Raw genomic sequence first — 17,660 nt, forward strand, 5'->3', positions numbered from 1 at the left:
TTAAAATTAAATTAAATTATTTTAGAACAATTTTAAAACACTGTTTCGTTTATATTATTTAATTTAGCTTAATCCAACTGGTTCATGATCCTTATCAAGATTGGTACTTCGTATAAATTGTGGTGCATAGTTTAAACTTTTCTATTTAAAAACAATTTATAATTATTGCATTTGTTCCACACTTGTTTTTTTGGTAATTCGTTAGTTTTGATTAGATTAAGAATAAAATATTTTTTACGGCACCTATTAATTGTTATAATTAATTCCTTTACAGTTTTTCTGTTTAGTTTATTTTAACTCTTTGTTTTAGTGCAAAAAGCCACACCTCTTTAAAATATTTCATTTTCTTGGAGCTCCAACCGCAGCCTGGTTTCTTCACAAGCTCGAAAATGCAAATAAAAGAAAGCGGCCGATAATGAACAATTTCGGCGAATTGAGCACACCACTTAAACTGCTTAGACAGCTTTTCGGTCAAGTAAAAGCCAAAAAAAGAATATCCGCCAAGCGCAGCAGAAAAACCTCTTCTTCAGCAGCGAAGCAATGGCAAAACGACCATCCATTCTCAATCTCCTTCTCTGTGTTTTCGTTTCCATATTTATTGCGATTTTTGTTTTGATATTATTAATTTACGATTCAAACTTAAGAAATCACTAGCGAGCTCGGGGACGATCTCCAGCTTATAGAGGCGACTGCTTGAATCCGCGGGCCGCGTAGTCGGAGGGCGCCGAGCGATCGGATACCTTGGGATAGCCCTCATCTCCGGGCACGACCGCCTTGCGGGAGTGGATCACACGCCAGCCACCCTTTCGGGTCCAGTCCTGGAATTAAAAGTGAAGTAGGGGGTTTTAGGAATCATTAATAGGCTTTAAATAAAGTAAAAATAAATAAAGTCGTAAATTTAGCTACTGAATGGGATACTATATCTATATTATACATTTTTAGTGTAAAGTAATATGGAAGCTCATGTAGGAGTAATTGGCTCATAAACATTGATCCAAAAATTCAAATAAACTCTAGCCTTTACTTAAAAGAAAACTTTCCGCATTTTATACATACGTTCTAGAAGCCAATACATTTTTGAATAATTTTTCCTTCAGAAAATCTAAACTTAAAATAAAAAAAAACTTTAAAACAATATATAGCCAGAATATTATAATATGTAGGACAATGTTTGCTATTATATGTACAAAAGACTAGATATTAATATTATTTTATCAGATCTTTGTTAACGCAGCTCCATAATGGCATAAGTTACTCTGAAAAAAACCTTTGAGGTCTAACAAATAAAATATGGATAGTATTTTAACCATTTTTTTGAATTCATAGGAACTGCAACTAAATAAATAACTACATTTCAATTTTCAATTTTGAATGTGGATATATTAGTTTCTGCTCAATAGAGACCGGCTTAAAATCGTGTGCAGATAGAATATTAAACTGGATTGATCATATCTTCTATACTATCTTATAAATATCCTTTTCTACCCTGATTATTGCCCCTGATTTCTTAAACCAGTTACATAGAAACCCTGTAGCCTGTCCAATTTGAATCCTGGACCCTTTACACTTACATTCTGGTTGTACTTGAAGTAATAGGCGCCGGCATAGATTCCGGTGAGGGCGAGGAGTGCCTTGCCGGTCCAGTAGCGCACGGTGAATGCCCGCTGGAAGCCCTGAAAGCCGAGAAATGGTTACTCCTCCATGCGATTTGATATGATTACATAACAGCCATGTTGATAGCTCACCAGGACGGGCTCCAAGACGCTGGCGACCTTGTCCAAGGGAGCGCGGTAGAAGCGCTTGATGGGATTGTTGAGCTCCAGCTCCAGGGCAGGCACCTTGCGGGCTCCATGATGAAGTTCCTGATCCTTCAGCCACTGCTTGCGCCAGGCGCGCTCCTCGGGCAGCATGCCGATCAGGCGCTCCCGCTCGCGCACCATGCGGCCCGCAATGGCCATCGGCTTCACGCCGCCCGTATCCGAGGCACCACCAGCCACCATTTTGCACCGCTTGTTCCTGGATATCTGCGATCTGGACGTCGGAAAACGCCAACAATTGTATAATTTGATCGGGGAGCAAGAAAAACAGCTGTTTGGCTGAGTGTGACCGTACCTAAAAATATACCGTATTCTGGAGCCTGTGAACCGGAACCAGTTCGGAACATGAATATATTTATTTTTTAAAAATAACTGAATTAAAAAAAAACAACTTTAATTCAGCCCAATATTGTGAGATCTAGAAGAAAATGATTTTTTAAATGGCAAATCACATTGTCAGCAGTTCTAGAAAGAACGAAAAGTCGACCATGGCGATTATATCAAAGAAGGGAAGTGCTCCCATTGGGATTCTCTTCAATTCCGCTGGGGATTGTTTTTGACGTCATAAATATTTATTATATTGTGGTGACTAAATTTCTGTTAAGCATCGGAATTTTACTTTTTCTTATCTGTAACGACATTTTTCACCCAAGAGCGAGAGGATGATAATTGTTTTTTTTGGGTACTAAGATTTATAAAGAAATTAGGTACATATTCCTATAAATTCCCAAAATTCGGGTTAAGCCCTCGTCGTTGATGATTTGATTGCCCCTATATAAAGTCAAGCACCATCTGCGAGTTCTTTAAAGTTCGGCTAGCCGGGGCTTAAAAATAGATTTTTTAAGAAAGGATCAATATGAAATACGTATTTATTTTTGCCGCGCTCTGTTGTCTGTTAGGAGCATTGATGGCTCAGGGTAGACTTGGTAAGTATATATTTTTTAAAAGAAGTATTTAAAACTTAAACGTGAGGGAATGCTGTGCGCCTTAAATTTAACATGCGAACAAAAAACGCGGTCCTCGGAACCCTTAGAGAAACGGTCTTTAGTTTTATTGATTTCTCTGATTCTTTACTTCTTAAGGTCCGTGTCGCCGTTATTTAGGCCACAAGTGGATGTTTAGCCCGTTTTCGGAAAGGTGCCTTCTTTCTCACTATACCATTTGCACCAGGCGAAGTACCATTTTTGATACAAAGGAAGCATGCGAGAAAAATAATTTGATTTGATAAATTAAATGTTGTTTAACCGATCAGATGTCTTGCATTATAATTATTTAATTATATATATAATTTAATTATTTTTATATAAGTAACATAATATATATGTGTTCCAATAATACGATTTTTTAAACTTTGGATTTCCATTAATTTTTTGTTGCACCACTTCACTTTCAAAAATAGCTAGTTTTTTATACAAAACCGGACAGATTGTCTGCACTGAAGACTCTGAAAAATCGATAACCCCGCCTATCGTGTTATCGGCTCTTCACATGTTTTGCGGCGTGTGTTGAAATTGAAATATTTCTTAAAAAAGGGCAAATAAACGCGGATTTGGCATGGATATAGACGAGCTGTTCGACTGCTTCGACGAAGTGCCTCCTGAGGTGCCGCCACCGGTGGCCAACCAGGAGGAGAAGCCCTCGGGCAGCGGAGGCGCCAAGAAGGCAGGCAAACGGCAGAAGAATTCCGAGAAATCCTCTAAAGAAACGGTGGCGGAGGAGGAGCAGGGCGACGAGGATAGTGAGGAACCCACCAAGCGCCTGAAAAAAGAGGAGACGGAGGATGTGGCTCCGGCGGAGGAAGAGGACGACGACGACGAACCCGTTCGCACTCTCGACTTGGATGATTCCGCCGCCTTGGAGGCGCTGCGCACGAGAATCGTGACCCATCTGCTGGACGCACCGAAATCCTGCACCCACGAGGTGGCCGCCCATCCCGACCAGGAGTACATACCCCTCCAGCCCTTCAGCGGCGTGCCCGCCAAGGAGTATCCCTTCGTGCTCGATCCTTTCCAGCGCCAGGCGATCCTGTGCATCGACAATAGCCAGAGTGTCCTGGTCTCTGCCCACACATCGGCGGGCAAGACCGTGGTGGCGGAGTATGCCATTGCCAAGTCGCTGGCCGCCAAGCAGCGGGTTATTTACACCACTCCCATCAAGGCGCTGTCCAACCAGAAGTTCCGTGAGTTCACCGACGAGTTCAAGGATGTGGGTCTGGTCACTGGCGATGTCACGATCAATCCCTCTGCCTCCTGCCTCATCATGACCACGGAGATTCTGCGGAACATGCTGTACCGCGGCAGCGAAATCATGCGCGAGGTGGGCTGGGTGGTCTTCGACGAGATCCACTACATGCGCGACAAGGAGCGCGGCGTCGTCTGGGAGGAGACGCTCATCCTGTTGCCGGACAACGTGCGCTATGTCTTTCTCTCGGCCACCATTCCCAATGCCCGGCAGTTCGCCGAGTGGGTCTGCCACCTGCACAAGCAGCCGTGTCACGTCGTCTACACTGATTACCGACCTACTCCCCTGCAGCACTACATCTTCCCGGCCGGCGGCGATGGCATCCATCTCATAGTCGACGAGAAGGGGCAGTTTAAGGAGGAGAACTTCACCACCGCCATGGCGGTGCTGGCCAATGCGGGTAAATCGAATTAAATATAATAACAAAACCAGGGTTCGGAATTTGACACACATGTTAAAAACATGAAAAATTGTATTTTACATGCGTGTAAAATACAAAAGTGTTAAAATGTGAAATATTATTGTTAGCACACACAGATCACTTGTGTTTTTTACACAATGTGTTATTAACACGACGTGTTTTTTACACACTGCGTTTTTAACACAAATGAAAATTACATTTCACACACAGATCACTTGTGTTTTTTACACAATTAACACGACGTGTTTTTTACACACTCCGTTTTTAACACAAATTAAAATTACATTTCACTGACATTAACGAGTCAAAGGGAAAATGAAAACATATGCACAATTCTGACACTTTAATGTCAAAAACTCATTGTGTTAAAAACACGCTGTGTAAAAAACACGTCGTGTAAATAACACAAATGACATGTGTGTGTTATTTATGTTTCTATGTGTCTTATGTAGACTACAATTTTTTACACAAAAGTCAAAAATTTAACATGTTAATAACACAAGTTATTATTTTCCGAACCCTGCCCAAATCCAATATCTTTCACAACTTCTATTTTTTACCTTTCCAGGTGAAGCTGGCAAGGGCGACCAAAAAGGACGCAATGGCGGCATCAAGGGCACCAATGCCGGGCAGACGAACATCTTCAAGATCGTCAAGATGATCATGGAGCGCAACTTTGCGCCCGTAATCATATTCTCGTTCAGCAAGAAGGACTGCGAGATCTACGCCATGCAAATGGCCAAGCTGGACTTTAATACGCCGGACGAGAAGAAACTCGTAGACGAGGTGTTCAACAATGCGATGGACGTGCTCTCCGAGGAGGATCGCCGCCTGCCGCAGGTGGAGAATGTGCTGCCGCTGCTGCGCCGCGGCATTGGCATCCATCACGGCGGCCTCTTGCCCATTCTCAAGGAGACCATCGAGATTCTCTTCGGCGAGGGACTGATTAAGGCCTTGTTTGCCACCGAAACGTTTGCCATGGGCCTCAACATGCCGGCGAGGACTGTGCTCTTCACAGCTCCTCGCAAGTTCGACGGCAAGGACTTCCGTTGGATCAGCTCCGGCGAATATATACAGATGGCTGGTCGTGCCGGCCGTCGTGGATTGGACGACAAGGGCATCGTCATCCTGATGATCGACGAGAAGGTATCGCCCGCCGTGGGTCGCGATATTGTGCAGGGCAAGGCGGATCCCATCAACTCGGCCTTTCATCTCACCTACAACATGGTGCTGAATCTGCTGCGCGTGGAGGAAATCAATCCGGAGTATATGCTAGAGCGCAGTTTCTATCAGTTCCAGAATCAGGCGGCTTTGCCCGGCCTGCACGACCAGGTGGAGCAAAAGACGCTGGAGCTGAACAAGCTGAGCATCAAGGATGAGCACAACATTGCCTCATATCACCACATTCGTTCTCAGTTAGATCACCATGGCAAGCAGTTCCGCCAGTGGATAACAAAGCCCACATATCTACTGCCCTTTCTGCAGCCCGGCAGATTGGTGAAGGTGGCCGCTGGTAGTCAAGAGTACGACTGGGGAATCGTGCTGAACTTCAAGAAGCAGGATCAGAGCCGCAAGAATCCGCTGAAGACAGAGCCCAGCGTCACCATCGATGTGCTGCTGCATGTCAGCGAGGCGGCGGCCAAGTCCGGCGACACGGAGCCCTGTCAACCGAACGAGCGCGGTTGCATGGAGGTCGTTCCGGTGGCCCACACGCTCATCACCCAGATCAGCTCCATTCGGGTGTACTTCCCCAGCGATCTGCGCAGTGCGGACAATCGAAGGGCCGTCTTAAAAACCATCCAGGAGGCCAAGAAGCGTTTCCCGCTCGGCCCGCCGGTTCTCAATCCCATCGACGACATGAACATCAAGGAGCGAGAATTCCGCGACATTGTCGATACGATCGCCCAGTTTGAGACGCGCCTGGAGGAGCATCCGTTGCACAAATCACCGGAACTGGAGCGAATCCACAGGAAGTACCAGGACAAAGTGCAGCTGCAGACGGAACTGCACGATCTGAAGGCCGAGTTGAAGGCCGCACGCAGCCTGCTGCAAATGGAGGAGCTGAAGCATCGCAAGCGGGTGCTTCGCCGAATGGGCTACTGCAAGCCGGGCGACGTAATCGAGTTCAAGGGTCGCGTGGCCTGTGAATTGAGCTCCGCCGATGAACTCCTCATGACCGAGATGATCTTCAACGGCGTGTTCAACGACCTCACAGCTCCGCAGGCTGTGTCGCTGCTTTCCTGCTTCGTGTGCGACGAAAAGTCCAGTGAGTCGGTGAAAAGCGCCACGGAACTGTCGGGACCACTGCGCTCTATGCAGGATTTGGCGCGGCGAATCGCCAAGGTGTCCACGGAATGCAAACTCGACCTGGATGCCGATTCGTATGTGGATAAGTTCAAGCCTTTCCTCATGGACGTCGTGCTGGCCTGGTGCAAAGGCTCCAGTTTCCTCGCTGTCTGCAAGATGACCGACATCTTCGAGGGCTCCATCATCCGTTGCATGCGGCGACTGGAGGAGCTGCTGCGGCAGATGTGCCAGGCCTCCAAAACCATCGGCAATACGGATCTGGAAAACAAGTTTTCCGAGGGCATTCGACTGCTCAAGCGCGACATTGTCTTTGCCGCCTCGTTGTATCTGTAGGATTTTAGGAAAACCTATCGTAAGGCCTTATTTCCTGTTCTATTTCACTTAAGTTTGTTGGAATCGGAATCGATTTCTAGATCTAGAAATCGCTTATGGTTTGGATGATAAATTGCGAAATACTTGGAACTAATCTTAAATTAAGAATGTACAAGTAATGATTTCTGATACGAGCACATCCTTTGTATATTTTAAATGTTTATACGACAACCAAGAAGGATAAAATAAATGAGACCGTGAGATAACCAACTCTCATTTACAAAGTAACCTGATGAAAATTTGTTTTATTTGGTTTCGGTTTTAATTTAATGAAAATGCGTTAAAACCAGAATATTTCTGATAAGCAAATAAAGAATCAAGTAAGCAAATCACAAAACAACTTAGGGTACAGTAATATTATTTTATTTATGGACAAATACATTAAACTAGAATACATATAAACATATAAAGTGTTAATACATTATGCTTTCAATCATGTAACAAATGAAGGTATATACAAGAAATAATAATGTACACGATACTTATGAAAACACAAAGTTATTGGACGGTTCACACTGAATTTGTATGGTCATTTTTGTCTTATATGCGACACATAAAACATATAGAAAATATATAACTAGAGGTACATCTACATATGTATACGGGTAAGGCACACTTAGTTGGTACATTTTCGATGAGGACTGATAGTCCATCGAAGGCAATTACAAGAAATGAAGGCACTGTAGGTATTGCTCTTGATGATGTGTGGGAGTGGCTAAAACTAAGTGGTTTACATGATAATCTTATGATATGGGACGTTACAATATTATAAATATGATTTTTTTTTGTTAAATAAAGATTTGAAATAATTTAATTAATTTTTTTTTTATTAAGGTTAATTTGTTTCTGTTTCTTTCCTTACAATTTCAATCGATACAAAAGATTTTTAAAAGTAGATTTGATTTTTACTCAAACATTAAATTACAAGCACTTTTTTTAGTACCTAATTCTACTAAATATGATGGATTAAACTGCTTTTATTTACTCTGCAGAAAGAATATTATTAACTAATTAAAATATGATTATTAAGCTAATCTCTGAAGTAATAGTTTTAGCAAAAGAATTACTTCCTATAGTTATTTACACTTAGAGGCCGATTTTAAGGCTATGGAATGTCATTGATATGGATTTGTATTCGTTGGGTTATCAAACTTTCGAACAACTAAACTTAAATTAAGATCTTACGAATATTGGGCTTGCCTAAACTACAACTCAAAACTGAGATCTCAAAGATCTGTAAAAAACGTATTAAAAATACAAATTTAAACTTAAATTTTTCGGAAAACAAGTAACTTAAATTTATTTAAATTCCAGGAAAAGCTGCAATGGAGACAGATAATGTTTGTTAAATAATTTGGAATAATTAAAAATTAAATATAGGGGTAAAAAGTAAAGAAAAAGTAAAGAGAGTACTTCGACTATCAAATACCAGTTACTCAGGAGTGCGAGGGAGATGGAGATACGCATATGCGACTGCTTGCACTGCTTGAATTCCATTATTTGGTCATAACATTTTAATGAATGGTCCGATTTGAAAAAATTCTTCTAAGTTTCGAAAGGTATTAATAAGCACAACAAAATTGTATTTAAAGTTGTTCCCAAATCGTTAAATATGTGGACGCCACTCACATTATAATTATTGTAATATATTATAGTTTAAGGCGATTGTGGGCGTTAATGGAGGCGTGGCGTTCGGATGAAATAAACTTGCGCTGCGTAGGAAGCCCAAGAATATCAGTGAGTGATCCCAACCTTCTGGCTTTTGTAGTTTCCGAGATCTCAGCGTTCATATAACAAGATGCGTAACGTCATGATATGAGACGTGGACCTACCTGCTCTCTTTCCTCCTGGATCATTGACAGGCTCTGTGATTGGACGATTCGGCTGACTCCCTAAGCGCATCCCGCGCTTAGAGAGCGGTTACTTAGACGGATGTCTGAGGCACTCCCTCCACCAGTTGCGTTCTCCTGGGCTGCGCCGCTGGCTGTGAACTCAAGGTGGCCGTGGTGGTGTGGGTGGTGGTGCTGCGGGCGGAGGGCACCGGAGTGGTGCTCCGACTGCTGCCCGAAACACTAGCGGCCGTTGGAGTTCTCTTCGCCGGCTCCGCATGTAACTGCGTCACCGGAGTGCTGGAAAGTGGCTGCAGCAGACGCTTCTCTTCCACGGGCGGTGCCGCCACCACCTTGGCCGCAGATCCATTTCCATTCGCCTGGGAACGCGGCGTCGTCGCCCGCTCAGTTGGCTTCGCCAAATGACCATTGGTCTCCTTGAGGGAGATTCCCGATTTTAGGGACGCCTGGCTGCTGGATTTCTGGGTCATGGCCAGCGAACTGGGTGATCTCAAGGAAGTGGTGTCCGTGTGAGCCTTGCTGGCCAGTGTTTTGGAGGAGGGAGAGTCCCGGTACTCGTATATGTTGTCCCTGGAGCGAAGGGCATGGTGGTTGGTCACCATATGGGCGTTGTCCACGCCCCGTGGATCGGGTTCCGGCTCCAGGCCTTCGCCATTGATAAAGACATCCTCATCGTAGAAGCGATCCGATTGGCTGAGGATTAGGAAGAGGTATTATTTGATTATATCCTAGTATTATCTTCAAACTTACCGCTTGGCATTGCGCCACATGATGCAGCAGATGACCACCAGGACTATGAGGAAGAAACAAGTCACCGACATGCTCCAGAAGGCGATCTGAAGTGGTTCCTTGGGCTCCCACCAGTACTCGGTGGTGGGTGGATAGGTGGGCACCAGCACTCCGATCACCGTGGGCAAGTACTGTGTCCAGAAGGCGCACTCCGTCTGCCGGTAATTCAGCAGGATGGAGGAGTTGAACGTGGTGTTGATGTTCAGGTAGCGAATCTCGCCCTGATAAGCTCGCTGGAAGTGCATCCCTAGCACCTGTTGAGGCGTCGGATTGCTGGAATACAAATATATAAAAATGTTAAATAAAAGATATGTATAAATTAGAGTTCAAATTAGTATGATTTCTAATAAATATGTAAATAAGTCATAAATAAATATTTTACTATTACAAGTAGTGGTTATCAAGTAATTACACTATGCAGCATCAAAAATTTACCTCGATGGATGCTATATTTTTGGATTCGTTACGAATTCCAAAGTTAAACTGCGTTTTCCAAAAAGTTCCCCGACGCAAGGATTCTTTGCAAAAGGACCTCAAATTTCGAAAAGTGCTGAAATTGGATAACTTTCCGGAGATCTCAGAGGCAAACGGATACATTGTTTAATTTGGTGTTAAAGTTTTTAAAAGATATACTCTTTATCTTTCAAAACCCATACTTTGAATAATTATAGGATTTTTATTAAGGGGGAAACAAGTTTTAGAAAACATAGTCAAAAAACATAAAAGCATACAGCTTAGGTCAAAATAGTAGTAGTGTTGCCGTCCTGTGTTTTTAAAAGTTTGTTGTTGTGACTTTTTTTTATCCAATGAGTCTAATAGTACAATTATAATCAATACAATATTACCAGAAGAAGATGAATTACAACAACAAACTTTTAAAAACACAGGGCGGCAACACTACTTCTATTTTGACCGCAGCTGTATGTTTTTAAGTTTTTTGACTATGTTTTCTGGAATTTATTTCTGTCTTAAAAAAAATCCTAAAATTATTCTAAGTATGGGGCTTGAAAGATAAAGAGTGTATCTTTTAAAAAACGTTAACATCGAATCAATCCATGAATCCGTTTGCCTCTGAGAGCTCCGGAAAGTTGGACAATTTCTGCATTTTTCGAACTATGAGGTCCTTTTGCTAAGAATCCTTGCGTCGGGGAACTTTTTGGAAAACGCAGTTTAACTTGGGAATTCGTAACGAATCCAAAAATATAGCATCCATCGAGGTAAATTTAAAAAGCACTAAAAATGCTGCACAGTGTTATCAAGTAAGTAATTTAACCAATAAAATATTAATGTCTTTCTTGTCACCATAATAATTATAAAAATAAGATCTAAAAGAAAAGTTATTGTTTAAAATCATTTCTTTCTTTACTAACTTTATAAAACTTATAAAAATATTTGAAATTTAAAATTAAATTAAAATTATTAATTTAAAATTAATAAAAATTTAATTTTAAAGTGTTTATCTTATCTTAAGTTTGAAATCCTTAAATTAACTGCAATTGTTATATTAAATATTTATAATATTTTAAAAACTTAAAAAACCCATTATTATTGTACGATCCATTAAATATAGATAGAAATATAATGATTTTTCTAGTGAAATTTCATTGTAATTTCTTCATAATCCCAATAGATCCATCACTCACCCATATCTGGCAAAGTTCGAGTAGGTCTTCATGAAGAAGTGGCTCATGTTGCGATCGTTATCCGTCCACATGTTGCGCTGCAGATGGTCCTTCTTGGGGAAGAACTCGGTGTCCAGGAAGGGAGCTCCGGTGAGGAAATACTTCTCGGTGTCGTGTGGATACTTTCGCCACTGCGGCAGATTCAGTCCCTCCACGGTGGTGTTCAGGACGTACATGTAAACCGGGACCTTCTGCTCGAGCATCAGCTTGACCATCTGGTCCACCGGCGCTCGGTAGTAAAGATCACTGAGCATATTGATGTACTGATCCCGAATGATGGTATTATTATTGGGATCCGGCCAGAAAGTGTACATGTACTTGATGGCCTCGTAAACGCCGTTCGGATTCAGGGTGTAGTTGTACCGGAAGACATGCTCGCGAATCTTCTGATCGAAGAAGCGTCCATCCAGTTCGTAGTACGGACTCAGGGATTCGTTTTGGGCCACCAGGAAAGCGGCCTCCTGAGTCGTCACCCCAGTCATGTACTGGATATTCCGGTTAAACTTCCCCGCCCGGATGAGGGTCTCCGGAGTTTGGGTAAGGAAACGCCAGTCCTTCTCCCGCCATCCCTCGTACCAATCGTCGCCGGGCAGAGTGAAATTGTGGTCCAACACGGGACCCCAGGGAAAGCTGCCCACCTGGGGGGCAAACTCGGCGTTGCCCAGCTCATAGAAGCTGCGTCCGGTGCGCAGGCAGTTGACCAGTTTCCACGAGGACTCGATGGAGCAGCCCAAGAGTTGGCCCAGCACACGACTGGTGTTTTGAGCCCTGTACTTATCCTGGATCAGGGCCCAATCCGCCAGCGCCGATCCCGACTGGGCAATCACTCGCTTCACAATGTTCCGCGTCTGCGGGGCAACCATCAGGAGTCCAGCGGAGGCGGCACCTGCTCCGGGCCCGAAAAGGGTAATGGAATCGCGATCCCCGTTGAAGAACTCTATGTTGTCGTGGACCCAACGCAGGGCAGTCGCCTGATCCAGGATGCCGTAGTTTCCGGGCGAGTTCTCATCGCCCGTCGATAGGAATCCCAGGGCTCCCAAGCGGTAATTAAGAGTCACCACCACCACGTCGTAGAAGGAGGCCAGAACATGGCCCTGGAACAGGTTGGAGGCTCCGCGGATGAACTCGCCGCCATGGATGTACACCATCACCGGGTACTTTTGGGCCACACCAGCGCCAGTCTTAAAAGAGAGGAAAAAGATTTTAAAAATATTTAATTAGTTTTGTAGAACAATAATAATAATAATCTAGAATTCTGTAACTATTTTTCTCAAATATAAATAATTTTGATAACATAACAGCACATACAAAACCTGTTATTTTATTATGACACTTAAACAATTATATTTTCTGATTTGAAGAAAATATTTAGGGATCTGGAACTTGGAGATACTTTATTTAAAGATTAAAAAAAAACAAATTGAATTTTAGGGCGAATTTTGTACCTCACACTTTATTTTTTTTAGTAAATTATGTGTTTTTTTTAGATTTTTTTGTCAATCCGTTCTGGGTGAAATTTGCAACTGACCGTTTTTTAGAGGACCAATTTTATAGTAGTTTAGATAACAAATTTATAACAGCACAAAGATAATTCAAATTTGTTTATTTTTACTAAAACATTAAAAAAACTTTTATTCACTGTAATTTAAAATACAAATTATTTTTAACAATATTGGCCCCGCCATGTCTGAAATATTTAGAGATCAAATCTAATCTAGGTATACCTTTTAACATATATAAATTTGGTAAGACTTTTGGGACTATTATTTGAACTGATCTACTAAAGAAGAAGCTAATAATGATGACTGTTCCCAGTTAAACTTACCCTGGGTGAATAGACGTTCAAGTAGAGGCAATCCTCGTCCATGTCCATCACTCCCTTGGTGGCACCTGTATACCGGACCGGCTGGGGACAGGCGGGCCCAAAGTCGACGGCCTGGAGTAGCTGCCATCCTCGATGGATGCGGGGCGGCTTGAAGCGACCCTCGAAAGTGGGCGGCAGGGCGTAGGGGATGCCCAGGAACACCGAACACTCGCCCATCACACGATCCACCGTCGAGTGGAAGGGTCGGTAGAAGGACTTCGGGTCGGGATTGTCGTACATGTACACCTTAAATCCCTGCACCTGCCCGTAGTTTGTGGTCACGAATACGTCCCGCTCCAGGGTCAACGAATCCCGACGCTGCTTGCCCTGCAGATCCTCTCGCCATCCGGCTAGAACTCCCGGAAACTGCGTCCTCGCATTCGGATCGTTCTGCGATTTGGGGGGGAAAAAGAAATTGAGATCATTAGCCCATTTCTCATGGATGAACAAATAGAGACGCTGAATGGGCGACATGTGTAATTGATTAAGTCGCCTTTGGCTCCACTCGGTGGCATGAAAACTTAATTAAGATTATTACTTTGATATTGGAACGATCTGATGATCGGACGAACTCCCCTTTCTCAATGACTTGCCATTGTTCGCTTGCGGATCGTCTCGGTTCGCTTCTTTGGTATAGGGGTCAGTTTTTTGTGTCACAGAATTTAATTGATTTAGCGCGGGTTGTGCGGCAAAAAAAAAAGTACATAGATCATTTTACCAAGTTTGATTGGATATTTTCTATCCAATTATTCGTATTAATCCCATTCTTTTACTTGTTATTATTTAATACCATTAAATGGAATTGATTTGGAATTTTTATAGTTTAAAAGTTAAATCCCCAGAAATTATTTCAAATTTTTGAAAACACATTTAAAATATCTTTTCTTACCGGATCAAAACGAAAGCGATCTTCGCCTGGCATTCCTTGGGGATATTGTCCCGGTGGATTTCTGCCTGGGTAATTGGCTCCAAAACCATTTGGCTGATAATGACCATATCGGCGATCGTTGAATGTGTAAGTTCTGTAAGTCCAAAATGTAAGTGGAAAAATAAAAATAGGAAATATAATAATGACTCACCTGTAATCTGGATCACCGGGATTTGGCCAATGATAGTCAACGCCTGGGCGTGAATAAAACCTGGGATCTCTTGTCTGTCCCTCTGTCGGCACAAAACAGGTGCATATCAACAGGGGAAGGGCTAAAAGCCATTTTAATTTATCGCGATATTTTAATTTGTGCATCATGGTGATCTATAAAATTAAATAGATGAACGCTCTATTAATTACAAAGTTTAATTCGTCTAAAAAATCTGAAATTAATAAGAACCACTGATAATTACTACTTTGTTATTTGCGAAGTACACATCTCCCCATTCAGAAAACAATTATCATGGTACTAAAAATACCATAAAACGATCGTTATGCCTCTGAGACACCTTGTTTTCTTATATGAACATATTTTTTAAATTTTCTACAACCTTACAGATTAGAAAGATGAATTTACTTGTAAGCATTTTTGGAACCACTAAGAAGTATTTCGTAATGTTTATAAAGCATCAAAAATAGTTTTAGATACATTGATGGTTAACCCAAAACTCCATAAAAGTTTAAACAAACAGAATGAAAACAAATCTCTGTTCGGATTCGAGTAAGAGTGACCAAACTGGTTTTCCATTACGTTGTTGGCTCAATTTACTTGGCACTTCACTGCGGCATTAGAAGAGGCCGAGAGACCGACAAACCCGTTTGAAATGCTGACTCGAAAAAATGCGCTAAAAATAAGTTACAGCATAAAGTGCGACTTCAAAGTGAAGTCGATTGGAGGAGACCCCTTACACTGACGATTACGTGCTTTGTCTGGGTATTCGGAATCGGCGTCAATGGGTTAATTGCAGCGATAATGGAGAAAGGTCATCTTAAATTGGTTTAAGCTGGGGAAATGGTATGTGCCAGATTGTGTGAATAGCAAAGCCAGTAAATTGTTTTTAAAATTGTTAGACAATTGATTTTATTTTTTTTTGGGATATATGAGTTGCTTCAATTGATTCACTGAGATACTGAGTTGCTTATTGCATGATTTGAAATTTTCTAGAATTAACCGATCTTAAGAAGTCTTAGAAATGCATTTATACCTAAACCGTAAGAAAAATTTCTACAAAATTTATGACCAATAACTAAAAAATTCAATTATTAATAAAAAAGGGGCAGTTAGGTATTTCCTGTCAAATCCACCCCCTTGTACGTGTGAAAATGCAAACAAAGAAAAAGTGAGAAAATAAATACACCTGGCTATGCCAAAGGCGGTTCAATTTTAATTTCCCTCTTGGCATTCGATTGGCAATGCATTCGTATCGATGCAACATTAATGTCGTTACCCTGGTTGCATTATGCTTTCAGGTGTACAGTTTCGGTCAAAAATATTATTTTTAAGGACTGCATTTATTTTTTCACATGACTTCTTAAAACACTCTTAATGAAATAAACACTTTAAAAATCTTTAAAATATTTTACTCAAAAATTTAATTATGAAATATATTTTACCAAAACATTAATAAGTCATTAAATTTTCATTAAAAGATGAAGAATTTTTAACTTTTTTTGTTACATTTTCTAAGGAACTAAAATACTTTTTGTTATAAAAAAAAGAAGAGATCATGCAAGATGTTAGGTTGTACTAAAGATCACGGCCTTGTTGATGCTATTGTTCTGACTGCGAGTGTGTTGAAAGTGGCACAAGGACTCACATCGATACGGGTGCATTAACCTGCTTGTGGACGCCTCAAGTTACCCGGTTATTGGATGTCTCAACCCTCGAAGGGTTCCTATTAAAATTACGGAAGTGCAAACGCCTGCACAAAAAATATGCCAAGCTGTGTTTTTTTTTTTAACAAAACCGCCTGGGAATAATCATATCGAATTTCGTGTCGAAATTTTGTTAGCATTTGTTGTTGATGTTCGTTGATGAATCATTTGTAGAAGTTTAGCGTTTTTCGCAATCAAATCACCAAAGCAAACAATAAAACGCAACGATAACGCTGAAAGTGAAGCGCAGGTGCGCCTGTGTGAGTGCGTATCTCTGTGGCTATGAGTGTACCTGTGTGTGTTGGTCCACTACACAGGTGTTGTTGCTACTTTTACACAGAAAAAAAACCGATTAATTTTTATTGGGATTTTATTAATGTAATACTTTAGTAACACCAGTAAGTTGTATGAAAATTAATTAAGAGTTCTTTATAATTTTGGTTCACTATTAACTTTTCAGTTATATTCGTTAATTTTAAATACATTCTTTTTCTGATAACATAGAGTTCACACAAATTTTTAATGTTTTTCTAATTCACAGTATTTTAATTTATTTTATTATAATTTATTTTAAGCTAAATTTTATAAAATTGGTAACACTTTAAGGTTTTTTTTATGATTCTAGCAAAGTTGAATCAAGAGATTCTTTTTTTTGTGTGTTTGGCTTGTTTTTAGGCCTGGTTTTTGTTAGCATTCCACAGCGATATATTTCGAATCGAAAGCATTTCTTTCTCTGTGGCTTAATCTCACTGTTTTTACAGTTATGCTCCAATTGATGACGTTGCCGTGGCAACTTGTTGCGGCTTCTATCCGTCATTTCACTATCTAATCGCGATTTTCCAGCCATTACCATTCGCATTTTCGTTTTTGTACCATTTTCTCACTCACAATAACTTTCTTGGCCAAGCCAACGCCCCGAAAAAGGTAGCATTCGAAAAAAACCAAAGCATTCGAAACGTGAAAAAACGTAACGCAGCTGAAATGACCGTTTTTGAGTCACAAAGTCGAAGACTGAGACTCAGGTAAACCAGGTAAGCGTCGCCGTAATGCCGTCAGAAACGACGTCTCACGCACACCACAGAACGAAACTCAGTTAACACTCACACTCAGGTGCCGGCTGTTACCAACGATTCACACACAGCTACACCGATACACCTGGCCCGACCGACTCTTTCGATGTATTGGGCGCGCGCAGCTTTCCTACCCAGGTGAGAACCTGTGCGCAACAGTTTAACTACGGAAAATACAACCGACGCTCTCGAGAGTTCCAATCGAACTGACGTACCAACCAAACTCGAAACCCGAATCGAAAACCAGCAGAGAGCCAAGTCAGCTGAGCAGGAGCGGAACTTGGCGTGGGTGCTAAAACGGCAGGGCCGCAGCGAGGGCACCAGATCGAGCGGGGCCCTTGAGAATAGGGGATCTAAAAATAAAAGAAAAATAGGGAAGGAATCGAGCATAGGGCTCAATATTAATGCTTTTAAAAGAAACAACTTTTGTAGCCAGGAATACTA

The 17,660-nt window shown here is 41.7% G+C and overlaps 3 protein-coding genes across 4 annotated transcripts; 1 reads left to right on the forward strand and 2 right to left on the reverse strand.

The window, feature by feature from the left end:
• Window positions 1–559: 559 nt before the first annotated feature.
• ND-B17 (NADH dehydrogenase (ubiquinone) B17 subunit) lies at window positions 560–2,117 on the reverse strand. The gene is made up of 3 exons (XM_017147325.3): window positions 1,746–2,117; window positions 1,572–1,673; window positions 560–818 (listed from the first exon to the last, which is right to left on the reverse strand). The coding sequence occupies exons 1-3, from the start codon at window positions 1,998–2,000 to the stop codon at window positions 678–680; spliced, it is 498 nt and encodes a 165-aa protein (XP_017002814.1). The 5' UTR covers window positions 2,001–2,117; the 3' UTR covers window positions 560–677.
• A 1,158-nt stretch (window positions 2,118–3,275) lies between these two features.
• Mtr4 (exosome RNA helicase Mtr4) lies at window positions 3,276–7,386 on the forward strand. The gene is made up of 2 exons (XM_017147392.3): window positions 3,276–4,458; window positions 5,048–7,386. The coding sequence occupies exons 1-2, from the start codon at window positions 3,372–3,374 to the stop codon at window positions 7,117–7,119; spliced, it is 3,159 nt and encodes a 1,052-aa protein (XP_017002881.2). The 5' UTR covers window positions 3,276–3,371; the 3' UTR covers window positions 7,120–7,386.
• Window positions 7,387–7,505: 119 nt separating this feature from the next.
• Gli (carboxyl ester lipase-like protein Gli) lies at window positions 7,506–17,409 on the reverse strand. Of its 2 annotated transcripts, none has more exons than XM_017147393.3 (8): window positions 17,251–17,409; window positions 14,423–14,595; window positions 14,233–14,365; window positions 13,305–13,733; window positions 11,441–12,660; window positions 9,759–10,070; window positions 8,991–9,701; window positions 7,506–8,478 (listed from the first exon to the last, which is right to left on the reverse strand). In XM_017147393.3, the coding sequence occupies exons 2-7, from the start codon at window positions 14,587–14,589 to the stop codon at window positions 9,083–9,085; spliced, it is 2,880 nt and encodes a 959-aa protein (XP_017002882.2). In that variant the 5' UTR covers window positions 14,590–14,595; window positions 17,251–17,409; the 3' UTR covers window positions 7,506–8,478; window positions 8,991–9,082. The 2 variants fall into 2 exon arrangements, with proteins under 2 accessions (XP_017002882.2, XP_070068676.1); XM_070212575.1 differs by lacking the exon at window positions 17,251–17,409 and adding an exon at window positions 17,035–17,230.
• Between the last annotated feature and the right edge of the window lie 251 nt (window positions 17,410–17,660).

This window comes from Drosophila takahashii, chromosome 2L (genome assembly GCF_030179915.1).
Source record: "Drosophila takahashii strain IR98-3 E-12201 chromosome 2L, DtakHiC1v2, whole genome shotgun sequence".
Taxonomy (NCBI): Eukaryota; Metazoa; Arthropoda; class Insecta; order Diptera; family Drosophilidae; genus Drosophila; species Drosophila takahashii.

What these genes read in the sequence shown, in the direction of transcription:
- Gli (XM_017147393.3), bottom strand. Translation starts at nt 14,589, where the DNA reads ATGATGCACAAATTAAAATATCGCGATAAATTAAAATGGCTTTTAGCC. An exon ending in TGAACGTCTATTCACCCAGG is followed by an intron (nt 12,661 to 13,304) that starts GTAAGTTTAACT and finishes CTCTCTTTTAAG; the next exon opens with ACTGGCGCTGGTGTGGCCCA. An exon ending in TCGAACTTTGCCAGATATGG is followed by an intron (nt 10,071 to 11,440) that starts GTGAGTGATGGA and finishes TTTGTATTCCAG; the next exon opens with CAATCCGACGCCTCAACAGG.
- Mtr4 (XM_017147392.3), top strand. Translation starts at nt 3,372, where the DNA reads ATGGATATAGACGAGCTGTTCGACTGCTTCGACGAAGTGCCTCCTGAG. An exon ending in GGCGGTGCTGGCCAATGCGG is followed by an intron (nt 4,459 to 5,047) that starts GTAAATCGAATT and finishes TTACCTTTCCAG; the next exon opens with GTGAAGCTGGCAAGGGCGAC.
- ND-B17 (XM_017147325.3), bottom strand. Translation starts at nt 2,000, where the DNA reads ATGGTGGCTGGTGGTGCCTCGGATACGGGCGGCGTGAAGCCGATGGCC. An exon ending in GCGTCTTGGAGCCCGTCCTG is followed by an intron (nt 1,674 to 1,745) that starts GTGAGCTATCAA and finishes CTCGGCTTTCAG; the next exon opens with GGCTTCCAGCGGGCATTCAC. An exon ending in ACTTCAAGTACAACCAGAAT is followed by an intron (nt 819 to 1,571) that starts GTAAGTGTAAAG and finishes TTTTAATTCCAG; the next exon opens with GACTGGACCCGAAAGGGTGG.